The sequence below is a fragment of the Austrofundulus limnaeus genome, unplaced genomic scaffold (genome assembly GCF_001266775.1).
Source record: "Austrofundulus limnaeus strain Quisiro unplaced genomic scaffold, Austrofundulus_limnaeus-1.0 Scaffold1092, whole genome shotgun sequence".
Lineage (NCBI taxonomy): Eukaryota > Metazoa > Chordata > Actinopteri > Cyprinodontiformes > Rivulidae > Austrofundulus > Austrofundulus limnaeus.
In genome coordinates, this window is record NW_013953494.1 from 42,590 (window position 1) to 55,500 (window position 12,911).

Sequence of the window (12,911 nt, forward strand, 5' to 3'; positions counted from 1 at the left end):
AAGAAGCGCTAATCTGCTCATTTTTATCATAAGATATCAACTCTGTTTCTGACAGGCAGTGCAGGAACATGTTCTTACACTGCCCAGCCAAGGTGTACTCCCTCATGGATGGCAAAGTCACAGAGAGCCGCCTGTGTCTCCACGCTGTCTCCTTTGTGCACAGAATTGTGCAATCTCCTTCTTTTAGTTTGTTGACTGTCTTTGTAAGGGTGTCTTCACACTTTATACGTTGGGTCCACTTTAAACAAACAAGAGTTTGTTTCCCATGTTGTCCCGGACCTTTTATCCTTTTATGCAGATATTAATGCATTCATGTGAACCCGGTCCTCTTCCAAACCAACTCTGGTGCGGTTCTCTTCTGATGTGAATACAGATTGACCTCGAACTGAACCAATTACAGAAAATGTGCACTTTTTTGGATTCCACAAGTCACCATTGCTAAGCATCATGGAAACAATTAGTTTGTCAGTGTTGCTAATGCTAACACTCCGCTACAAACAATGAGCCGTTGTGGGTCAGGGCACGCAGAGCATCTCATCTCGTTTGGGTTGCTTCATGCATTTGTCAACGCCGTCCCAAAACTGGAAGTATATCATTGCAAAGCCACATTTGAATGAGCTGCTCTTGAAATTCTAAACGGCATAACGGCACCAGCTTTCTTTCTGGGTCTGTGATATGTCCCGCCCTCGTCATTTCTGTCAAAATGGAGCAACGACCGTCACCCTCGTGGCTTTGTTTAGAAATTATAGTTCACTTGCACCAAAAACAATCATGTCTGCTTTTGGCCCGGACCAAACAAGTGGACCAAAGGACTTTCCTGGTGTGAATACACCCTAAGTTTTGCAGTTGTAAAGACGGCTGTGTTTTCCAACAACCTGGACCAGCTGCTCCTCAGCTGAGCAGTAAAGGTGAAACAAGAGCAATCAACTTCATCCACTTTCTGCATAAACACACCCATGAAGTTCTGACTACCCACACAACAGTTCTGTCAGAAGCTTTTGTGTGAAGAATCAAAGCGAAGAACAAAGACACAATTTTTGTCAAGCAACTACGTCAGCGAGAAAAACGTTCACTTCTGATTGAGTATAAATTCAGCTTTAGCACCCATGACATTAGAATACACCTGATTTCACCTTTTGAAATTGTTCACTCTGTCAAATCACACAGTAAATGTGTTTTTGTGTTATTTGCTGCTGTAATGTGAACAACACAATGATCTAGAGCTCAGTTGATATACATGTAGCTACGGGGGAAACCGTTTTGTAGTGATTATAAAGAAATAATTCATTAGAACAGAAAATAGGCTTTGTGTTTTTACATGAGTCTATCTCTAATTGTACTTTTCTTTTTATCTTCTTGTTTATTATAAAAATATATTGTTTGAAGATTTTTAATGCAAAAAAAGCTACAGCGTTTTACAAAAAAGTAACAGAGCATAATTCTTAAGCAGTTGAACCAGCAGCTTTAGTGCGTCATTGAAGCCTGTTTGTTATTTTTAGATAATTTTCCACCTTTCAGCATCAGTTTGACACATGTCTTTTTTTTTTTTTTTTTTGTATGCGATGTCATTCATCTGCAGGTTGAGAGTTGAGCTTGTATATAAATAATTTTTGTTTTGTATCAATCAAAGTTTAAACCATTTCTTGCTATGGTGTTTTTTTAGCAGAAAATTGAAACCTTTAAACAAATGCTTTCAAATGATGCTTAGCTTTTATGTTGGGGTTAAATGAAATGGGGAAAATGAAGTGGAAAGCATGTTAAACATTAGTCCTACTAAACATCAGCCTTTGCAATAATAACATGAAGAGTGAATGGCTACATATTAAAGAAAAACACAGAACAGCTTTATAAATCAATCTTTGTTTCTGTTTCCCAACCATTAAATTTGAAGAGCGTCTCCACCAACGTTATTTAAACTAGGTTGATTAATAGCTACAAACCCAATGAAAAACTCAGTAAGTACTAGTTATACCTAAAGTTTATAAATATATACAGTACATTAGTAGCAATATTTATTATTTTTTTTGGAAAAGACATTTTTAATATGACATCCCAAACACCACAAGTCACGTTCAGAAGAAGATTTCAGTGCCTGTATCGGATAACAGATAAAGAACGAAATTGTGCAACATTTCTGAGTTTATTGCTGTCTTGTGGCAGTTGAACCCAGTTTTTTTTAAATAAACCCTAACTTAGGCTTTGACTGCAAAAAAAAATGTAGGCTCTGTTTAAGAGGCAGATAATGGATGCATCAGTGATCAGCACCATATCAGGATGGATCCGTTTGTCTTTGAGCCTGTAATTAAAACTGAAAAAAAAAAAAAAAACTTTACTAAAATGTATTGTGTGTCTTTTGTTTGAGCTGTTTGACATTATTGGCTTTAGCAATAAAAAAACTATGAGGGAAAATATTGTTTTTTGTTGATTCTTTCATTTTTACTTCTGAAATGAAAAGTCACTCCTCCTTAATCATCCATGGAATTATAGACAAATACATTTGTAGAAATATAATATTTCAGCAGTGTATAAATGTACCTGCAGAATGTGTACCAGTGTGTGTGTGTTTGTGTGTGTGTGTGTGTGTGTGTGTTTGAAGCAGTGCTCAGATATCTTAACAATAGCCCGATCAGCTGTAGGCTGCTGCAGTTACATGAGACCCGAGGGTTGGACTTTGTCTCCTTGTTAATCAGAGAACTGAAGTCTACAACTGGATTCTGAGCTCCTGGGTCACAGGTAAGAATGGTCTTATATAAAAATAATGATGATTAATCAAACATGAACTAAATAATACAATAAAAATATTAGATTTTTGTAGTTTATCTAAAGCAAAGAAAAACATATCTCAGTCTGTTTTGCAGGTGTTTTGTTGCTACTAAACATTTTTCTTTAAGTTTGGTGAAAAACAATGGTTTGATACGAAAACAAAAACAATAAATTATAAGTAATAATGTCAACCAAGTTGTTGCTGAAGAACTGTATTCGAGTGTAACACATGTCCAAGATCAAAATTTACTAAGAAAAGTACTTTTAACAATAAACCCCGAAATTTTTAAAAGGGAATTCTACGGTAATATATTTTATTACTTTTAAATCTATCTACTCCAGCTGCTGCTAATTTACCATAATTAATACATTCTTCATAAAATTTTGCATTAAGTTACTTGCACTGTATTTATTACTGAGTGGCTGTTATCAAGCTTCTAAAATGTTTTTTTAATTGAATCACAAATTTATAATCTATGTGCTTTTAAACATATCGTACCATAAAAGGTTACAGTTACGATTCTTTACTGTAAAAATTACAAAGATCGCAATTTACTGTCGCTACATTTTTCACGGTGAACTGCTGGCAACAACAGCTGCCAGTGACACACAACTTTTAGTTCAGTTTTCTTTTTTTTTTTAAAATCAGTGTTCTTTTGTTACTCTGAGAATTTTCTTTTTATTTTCTTACAACTTTAACAAATATTACTGCTTTAGGATGTATGTGCCGCCCCCCCAAAAAAGAAAAAAGTACAGAAATACTTTGCCACAACACTAAATAAAATATTGTTTCGTTTTAAATTTAAAACGAAACAATATTTTATTTAGTTTTTCGTTTAAAATTTTGCTATTTTTTTTTTGTTTAGCTCCTAAAATATAATACAATTTAATTTATTTGGTACTAAATGCGCTTGTGATTCAGTCAGTACATTGTTAAATAAAAATACTTCTGTAAATAGTATCCTGTGACCAGGGTTTTATATCTGAACCACCTGTTTTTGTATTTTTATTTTCTGTGTGAACTGCTGCCATCTCTGCTGTGCTGTTTAATGAGCACAACTATTTCAGAGTGTAAATATAGTCTGATGGGACTCCATTCCACAGAGATCAACCTGAACTAAATGTCTGACACAGAGGAAGTAACGGGAGAAGAAGTCGAGTATGTAATCAGTTTTATTTTTCTTTCTTCATAAATAAATAATGAAATAACTGGCTTTTCAACAACATGTAACTGATGCTGTGAATGTGCAGAAATAAAAATGTGTTTTGATGCCTTTTCTTTGGGTTTATTCTCCTCTGCAGGGAGGGAGAAGGTAAGAAAATTACATTTTTTTAAGATTTTCCTATAAAAAAACCCTTTTAGCAGCCATGTAAGAGGAGGCAACAATCAACACAAAGCTAAGATATAAAACACAGATCACGGAGCATCAAGCTCAGTTGCTTTTTAATGTTTTTGTCTGTTTTTTGCTTGATTTGATTGTTTTCAGAGTTTGTATTTTTTATGGTTTAGCTTCTGTTCCTCTGCATTTCCCTGTCCCATCACTTAATGGTTCCCAGTACTCAGTTCAGATCCTGTTCTTCAGTCCTGCCATGCCTACTCACACCTGTTCCCTGTCTTATTGAGCTCAGCTGTCACTCAGCTGGGATATCTTTGGGTAGACATTTTTTAATCCTTTTTTTTTTTTCAAAGTTACATCTTTAAACACACAGCAACATGAATCCAACATGTATTGATAAATGGAGCCATAATGTATTTCAGTCAGAAATGCATATTTTCAGTGAGCACACCAGCTTCCCAGCCTGACCCTCCATGCATTCTACACACAAGGAGAAGGACCCACACATATTTGTACTGGGCAGGTCACTCTGTCAGTTCAGAGCCTGTTATTAGAGTAAAACATCAGTAGATGTAGAAGTTTCAGAATGACACTAAAAGCAGAATTTATTTGCATGCTCTTTCTGTTTCAAATCATTTCACTAAATGTCTACAGGTTCTAATCAAAGCTGCAACAGTGTCAGATTATTTCTTTTAAATAATAACAACAACAATAACAACAATAGCAATATGACAGTAACTGTCCTGAACTCCATTCTAGCTTTATTGACTACACAGCAGGGATTTTTGAAGTCAGTGAAGACAACCAAACCATATTTTATCAAACATTTGTTGCCATATAAATGAGGTTCTCTTTAAAATACAGTATATGGAAGTATGTCGTGAATGAATGCATGTGGAGCACTGCCATGCAAGTCTATGTTAGGGGTGACTTTTAACAAAAACTACACTGAATTTTTGCCCAATATTTATAAAACATTAATTACTTACAGCCTTTTATATTTGCTTAGGTTGATTAGCTGTGGTGGCCATCTTGAATCAGATTGATTTCAAATGTTAATCAGCTACATTTCCATTCAACGGTTAGTTTTTGAGCCTTTCATTAAAACCCACCATGAAATATTTTGCTAACACACACACATATCATGGCTTTGTATCTTCACAGGGACATTTTGTTGATTTCAATTCATTTTTGGTTTATTTCTATAGCTTAACCCTGATTTTTACCGTAAACCCCCATCCCAAAAACTATATTTGAACTTGTGGGGACAGGGCTTTGGGTCCAGAGCAGTAGGTCCTCAGAAGGTAGCGTATTTTCAAAAAATGGGTCTTACAAGTTGGCAAATGCTACTCAAACACACACAGGTAATAACAAGATTTCACTCTTCAAACTGTCCTGTTGTTTACTTTTTATGCGTTTTTGTGGCCAATGTGCAATATTACACTGAATTTCTGTAGTTTTTGTAAGTTTTACAGGCTATTTCTGTTACAAAAATCCATTTTTTTCTGTGAGATTTCATCACATTTAAAAACATTCCTAATATTCTTTATCAATAGGTCTGTGAAAGCTTGTTTTACATAAGCAGAACTCAAAATCCAAGATGTCACAAGTTGAACTAGAAAAAAGCTTCAACTTTCACTGGAAGTTTTTATTAGGTTGGATCTGGAACTGTCAGGTGATGGGGTCAGAGCTGTAGTAAAGGTGTATCTCTCTGAAAGTGTCCAGGTGATGGACTTCATAACAGTAAAGGTTTTTCTCTACTGTTTCTTAATGATGACAACTATTTTTCTCTGCAGACGATACCAAATCAAAGCCCAAGTAAGAGTTCCGTCACTTCACCTTCTGCTCCCGTAAGCACACAATTTTCAACAATTTGTTTTCAACACCTGCAGGTTTATGACAAACATCTCCGTCCCAAAGCTGCCCGATGGTGAAAAGGTGGACTTTGATGTGAGTTCAGTGTCCTTGGGGCCTCAGTATGTATGGGGGTGCCGTTTATGCTTGGATCAATTTGTTTGAAGGTCACACACGTGACTCTGAGCTGCGTTTCTGACGGCAGGACATCTACAGGAAGCGTCAGGAGAAGGACCTGGCTGAGCTGCAGTCGTTGATCGAAGCTCACTTCATCCAGAGGAAGAAGGATGAAGAGGAGCTCGTCACGCTCGTCAACAGAATTGTGAGCCAGTCCGTCTCAAAGGAGTCGCTGCGTCCGTGTGTTTGGATCTGAGAATAAACTCTGAGACGTTGGTTGGTTTGTCTGCAGGAGAAGCGTCGAGCTGAGAGAGACGAGCAGCAGAGAATCAGAGCAGAGAGAGAGAAGGAGAGGCAGGCCAGACTTGCAGTGAGACCTCAAATCACACCACTGATTTCCTGTTTATTTCTTCCATTTTTTTGTAATCAAAGTACTTCTACTTTGTTCTATTTGAACTATAACTTTAAGCATTTTTATTTTTACATATATATTTTTTTAAATATTTAACTTTTGAAACCAAATTTCCCCCATAGACATGCATCGAAACCTCATATTCCTTTGTGACATTGTTGTATTTCAGCACCTGTGCTTGTTTACTTCTTCTCTGCTTAGCTCTTAGCTACTATCCAGCTAATTTTAGCTTTAAACTATAATTTATCTCATTTTAGCTTTTAGCAACTACTTCACATTTAGGTTCAAGCTGCTCAGCTCATTTTAGCTTTTATCTGCTTTGCTAGTTTTTACTTTAAGCTACAATTTCAGTTGATTTTGCTTTCATTTACAACAGTTTTACTAATTTGTAATTTTTGGTATTGTTTCGCTAAGTTAAGGTATTGGCCACCTTCCTGCCCAATTAAGATTTTAGCTTTGGTTTGCTTGTTTAGGCTTTTAGTTCCTAATTTTCTCATTTTAATTTTTATCTTTTGCATTAATTTAAAACTTTAGCTTGATTTTCACAATTTTTGCTAAACTGTTTTACTTTTTTTAAGTTTTAGCTACGGTTTTGCTAATGTAAGTTTTTAGATAATTTTTTAATTTTGCTAAGTTATGATATAACTACCATCCTGCCCAAATATGAGGTCAATAACTTAATGTGTAAAACATACTTGAGATGAGAACTGAAATTTCTAATTTCTATAACTTTTTGCTATAGTTTTTTAATTTTAGATTTTATTTTAGCTACAGTTTTGCCAATGTTCGCTTTTGTTCTGATGGTTTAAACTTTTAAAAGATGGTTATTTCATTCTATAAGAAATTTCATCAGTCAGCTCTCAGCGTTGAAGCTACATTTTTGTTAAACTGGGATTTCCTCCTGGTGTTAAAGCAGCTGTTGCTCCTCACACAGGAGGAGAAGGAGAGGAAGGAGCAGGAGGAGCAGAGGAAGAAGCAGGATGAAGATGCCAAGAAGAAGAAGGTCCTCACAAACATGAGCCAACAGTACACAGCCGGACAAAGGGTGAGTTCACAATCTCTAGTAAAAACGTACGAAAATTTAAACCATTTGAGCAAAAAGCACTGAAAAACAAACAAAAAAATCTTTTTCATTTAATAGTGATTAGAAACTGTTTATCCAGCTTGAGGCTGATTCAAATTTAATTTAAATTTCAAACATAAAAATAATGTTTTAAAAATATCACTTTTCAGAACTTTTTATTTATTTATACAAAAAGGCATGACATGAAATCAAAAATACATTTGAAGCTTGGAAATAGAGATATATTACTTTTACTCATGTAAATTAAATTATTTTTAGTCTATTATAGCCACTTTACGAAACTTGTGCTTTATTAAATGTGTTCATCTTCTCTTTGCAAAAGAAACTAACTTTAAAACCTGTCAGAAATAAGTTATTTGTTGCTTTTGGTTTAATGCAGACCGATACCAGGAAAGGAAAGAAACAAACGGAGAGGGAGAAGAAGAAGAAGGCTCTGGCTGAACGCAAGAAGCCTCTCACCGTGGATCATCTGAACGAGGACAAACTCAAGTATGTTTTTCACATTAAATAGCAACCTCCTACTTGTAAAAATGTACAGAAATGACCCCTGGCCTCTGATGTAACCAATAATGAAGATCTGTCTCGGCTCAGGGAGAAGGCCAAGGAGCTGTGGGAGTGGTTGAGGGGGCTGGAGGCTGAGAAGTACGACCTCGGAGAGAAACTAAGACGACAGAAATATGATGTGAGTCAGACATCCTGGTTTGCATTACAGTGAAACCAGACAAGAGCATCATGTATTAAAGTGATGGTTTGGATCAGAATTAAACTTTAATTCTCCAAAATGAGTTTGCTCAAAGATCCATCTACAACACGTAAGATATTATTTGTTCAGAACCTCCTCTCAAAAGATGAACTATTTAAAACATTGTTTTTAGAATGAATACATTTTTGCACCAAAATACCTCTCTAGCTTTGAGGGTCAAAATAAAAACTCCTTTGTGCTTTCATGATATCATGTCTGATAGAAATGTTTTTGTTCCTGCAGATAAACCAGCTGATCAATCGAGTTCAGGACCACCAGACGTAAGTGTCCGTAAAAATTAAAACCCTAGGCTGAATTAGTCTATTTTAGCTGCTTTCAGACATCTGGGCCTGTATTTGTCAAATTTATTAGAATTACTCTTAAGAATGCTGTTAAGAATGTACAAAAAAATTGTGTAAAAAAATTCTTCACTAAAAGCTGAGCCTGAAAGTCAGTTATCAAGTGTCTCAATCTCACTTTAAGCGAAGTGTAGGAGTAAATTGTCAGTCTTAGCTGATTTACGACACTTTGTTGTGCCGCAAAGCTGATCCTGGATGACGTCTTTACAAAACCCCCGGCATGGACTAATCACTGCATCGGATTTCATGTTCAATAAAATTCTGAATAATGTCACGATAAAACTGAAAATCCATAAGTTCACATTCGACACGGTAATGTTCATGTCACATTGTATGCTACTGATTGAGAGTATCACTGGACCACTCAGCAGCAGTCCAGTCCTTTTTGTCTTTATTCCAGTCGAGACGCTTCTGACTCTCTCGTTCAAGAGTGGCTCGACACAAGGAGTGCGACAGCTGAAACCCATGTCTTGTCTGTGTGGTGGTTCTTGAAGCTCTGACTCCAGCTGCAGTCCACTCTTTGTGAATCTCCCCCCACATTTTTGAATGGGTTTTGTTTCACAGTCCTCTCCAGAGTGCAGTCAACGCTTGTACACATTTTTTCTACCACATCTTTTCCTTCCCTTCGCCTCTCTATTGGACACAGAGCTCTGCGAAGAGTCAGACTCTTTAGCAATGACCTTTTGTGTTTTGCCCTCCTTGTGCAAGGTGTCAGTGGTCGTCTTTTGGACAACTGTCAAGTCAGATTGGTCTGAAGGTCATTGGTGCCTGTCTCACCAGCCATGAACTTCACCGCAAGTCACTGCAGCTGATAGTTTAATATTCTGTCCAAAGGTCGCACAGAAATATCCAACTTTTTGTTCAACATTACGGCACTGGTAATTGGTTTTTTCTCCCCTTCTTTCTTTTGTATTGATGACTAAACATGTTTTCCACACCTTATTTTAGTTCCTCTGTATGTTATAAGAATCACACTCAGATGGGGGACCCCCAGACCACTTAGAGCAGTTTCTGAGGTGGTGCAGCAGAGTATTCTTGAGGACACAGCTGTGATTTCTATCTTCTCAGTCCATCTCAGACCACTAGTGGCAACTCTTAACCACTTAAGAGTCCTCTGGAGCAGGGAGAGCACAACTCTTCCTCGCTCCAGGCAAGGAGGGTGATCTGGTGAGATACCTCACTCATGTTTCAGAGAACCGGGGTTAATTCCTTAACCTAAAGTCCTCTTTCAACATTCATTTCGGTATCTCACTATGGGATATGGCTACTCCCGTACTGCCAGATAAGCTTACTCGAAGACCAACAGATGTATCCTGCAGTTATTCGGACTTGGATCCTACACCCAGAACTGTGTGAGCCAGTGTGGGTGCTGTCACATCCAGTCTATGGAACCTAGTGAAGGTGTGAGGGGTTGCCCAACAGGCAGCATCACAAATCTCCTCCATAGGTATACCCTGAAACAACGCCCAGGATGAGGCCATACCATGAGTAGAGTAAGCTCGCAGACCTGCACAGGGTGCAAGTCCTCTAGACTCATAAGCCATAGTAATAGCCCGACTATCCAATGTGAAAGGCGCTGCTTCGTCAGGGGTTTTCCCTTGTGTGGTGGACACCAAGACACAAACAGCTTTTCCGATTTGCGAAAAGCTGCGGTTTTCTCCAAATAGATCCGCAGGGCATGTACAGGGCAGAGCCTATGTAGCCGTTCATGCTCTTGAGAGGAGAATGGTGGTGGGTAAAAAAGCCATTAACTCAAGGGGACGACATGGTAGAGAGAGTAAGAGTGATACTAGACTTGAGAATTTTGATAATTTGCTTTTCCACTTTAGTCTGAGAGTAGGAGGAAATCTAAGCAATTTTTAGCACTTAAGTCTATAATTCTACTCTAGTTTGATAAATACTGGCTCTGTTCTCATCACTTCCTGTTAGATTTTACATTTCCCCACTCGTCATGCGTTGAAACAAATTTTAAAACCTGAAGTAGCTTTGACTACGTAGCTTAAACAAAACCTTTTTAAAGTGATTGTAAGTAGAGAAATAAACCTAAAGCAGGGTTCCTACAGTTTAAAGCAAGTTAAATTTAAGACTTTTTAATGTCAAGTGAAATTAAATTTAAGACTAATTTCATAATAAACACAAATGGAAAAAAATGAATAAAAACTGTGGCAGAAACTCGTGAATCAAAGTATTATTGGTTGAAGTATTCAAATATTGCTAATAGACCAACTGTTTTTATCCATATCGAACTATAGCAGAAACCTTCTTAGCTGTCAGTTTTAACCTTAATTTAATTTCAGGAAAACCTCTAACAACCCAAATTCTGGAGTTTTAGGACCCACAGTGGGGTCTGTACCCCAATTTGCTGTAGATGAAACCTTAGTGTATGTGACATCAAATGTTTGTAAGAAAAGTGAATGCATTTTTGGAAAGACATTATTAACATATTACAAAATGAATTTCACATTGCTCAGATGAACAGTTGAGATATTTGCATGTGAAGTAACAGGAAGTGATGTCAAAGGGGAATGTCTGCATGTGAGTATTTGAATAAATTTTTTTTCCAATTATTTTAATATTTGAGATGAATTACAGTCATCCTATTAACAATGTGTTAACATTTTTAAGACTTCTGAAAGATTGATTTAAGACATTTTAAGGCTAAATAAGGCCTTATTTTTGGATCAATGAATTCAATGCCTTTTAAGACTTTTTAAAGGACCTGCAGGAACCCTGCTAAACGGAACAAGGGAAATGTAATTACTGTACTAAAAGTAAAGCTCAATATCTTTGCCCTTTTTAACATTGTTAGTTTATTTCCACATCATCATGTTTGAAGCCATTTGATTTGCAGCCCTGAACCCTGTGATTACTGTCTGCTTTCAGGGCCAAAGGTCGTGGTAAGGGTAAGATGAGCGGCCGGCTGAGGTAAAGCTGCTGCGAGACGGGAGGCGAGGCAGACCGTCGCACCAAGAACTGCTCCTCATGTCTACAGTTCATGTGTTCATGATCTTGTTGTTCATGTCAACCATCATGAGATTCAAACAATAAATAAGCTCTTTCCTCTGATGTGTTTGTTAACAGACTCTTTTCAGTTTTATGGGAGAATAACACTGATACAAAAATTCACGTTGAACATCAACGGCTGCCTATGACTGAGCTTTGTTCCATGACTAATACAAAAATAATACTATTATTAACAGAAAACAATAATGGGTACATTTCTAGAATGAAAATGTCAAATTACCCACAATCCTTAAAAAATACTTTGATAGAAAACCTTATTTCCCACCATTTAATTAAGAGGATCTACATATTTATTATGGTGTCATTTCTAGCTTAAATCCAAATCTACAATAAGAACTGACATTCTTCAGAGAGGCTATTTTTATGATTTTAATTAAATTAAGAAAAATATGACGTGGACCAGAACCAAGAGTTTGCTGATAAGGTGTGTTCTTCATTACAACCAGTCCTGTATGTTCTGTACAATAAAACTTTAATATGATTTCAACATATCCACAGCAGTGCATGTTCATGTCTCTACAGTCTGAAGAGCTGTAGGACTCAGGGGGTGTGCATGCTCATCAGAGATGATGTGTGGTCCTGGAGGAATGAAAACCACTCAGTCCTTCACCACATGTGAGTTTCTCTGATCTCTGCGATCACCTGGCTGGCTTTCTGCAGTGCCTGAACACAGAGATGAAAACAGGTATTACAAACTTATTCCAGACATTAAAAACATTCTACAACAGAACATTTGAGGCTCAGTCAGGTCCATCAATATTTGGGACATCGACACCATCCTCGTCTTTCATACTCTTCTCTTCCCATCTCTTTGGCACAAGCTGATGTTTGTCTCCAAAGGTTGTTGTCCCAGAGCTGAAATGTGGCCTTCCTATTCTTGAGGCTCACTAATGGTTTACATCTTGTGGTGAACCTCTGTATTCACACTGCTCTTCTCTTGATTGTTATTGTTATTATTAAAAATCAAGCCTGACTCAGCATAATTGCTGTTTTACAGCAGGTTCCTGTTCTGCAGCACATAAAACACTCAGAATTACAGCATCACAATCACATCATTATTATTATACCATAGACACAAAGACAAACAAGCATACCAAATTTCAAAAAGGCGGCATTTGTAAAATAGGACGTCTAAATATGAGAACAACAAAAAATGTCCAGCAGATGGCAGACAAGATTCTTCTTAAAGGGCTGTAGTTTTGAAATGGACTTTATGTTT

General features: G+C 36.9%; 1 protein-coding gene and 1 pseudogene across 1 annotated transcript; one reads left to right on the top strand and one right to left on the bottom strand.

Moving 5' to 3' along the window:
• Positions 1-2,565: 2,565 nt before the first annotated feature.
• Positions 2,566-11,734, top strand: LOC106534108 (troponin T, cardiac muscle isoforms). Its single transcript, XM_014030625.1, has 12 exons — positions 2,566-2,733; positions 3,868-3,922; positions 4,066-4,076; positions 5,897-5,918; positions 5,993-6,050; positions 6,160-6,276; positions 6,364-6,441; positions 7,418-7,528; positions 7,947-8,056; positions 8,159-8,249; positions 8,553-8,590; positions 11,552-11,734. The coding sequence occupies exons 2-12, from the start codon at positions 3,885-3,887 to the stop codon at positions 11,595-11,597; spliced, it is 720 nt and encodes a 239-aa protein (XP_013886079.1). The 5' UTR covers positions 2,566-2,733; positions 3,868-3,884; the 3' UTR covers positions 11,598-11,734.
• A 313-nt stretch (positions 11,735-12,047) lies between these two features.
• Positions 12,048-12,355, bottom strand: LOC106534109 (dynamin-1-like protein pseudogene; annotated as a pseudogene).
• Positions 12,356-12,911: the final 556 nt, after the last annotated feature.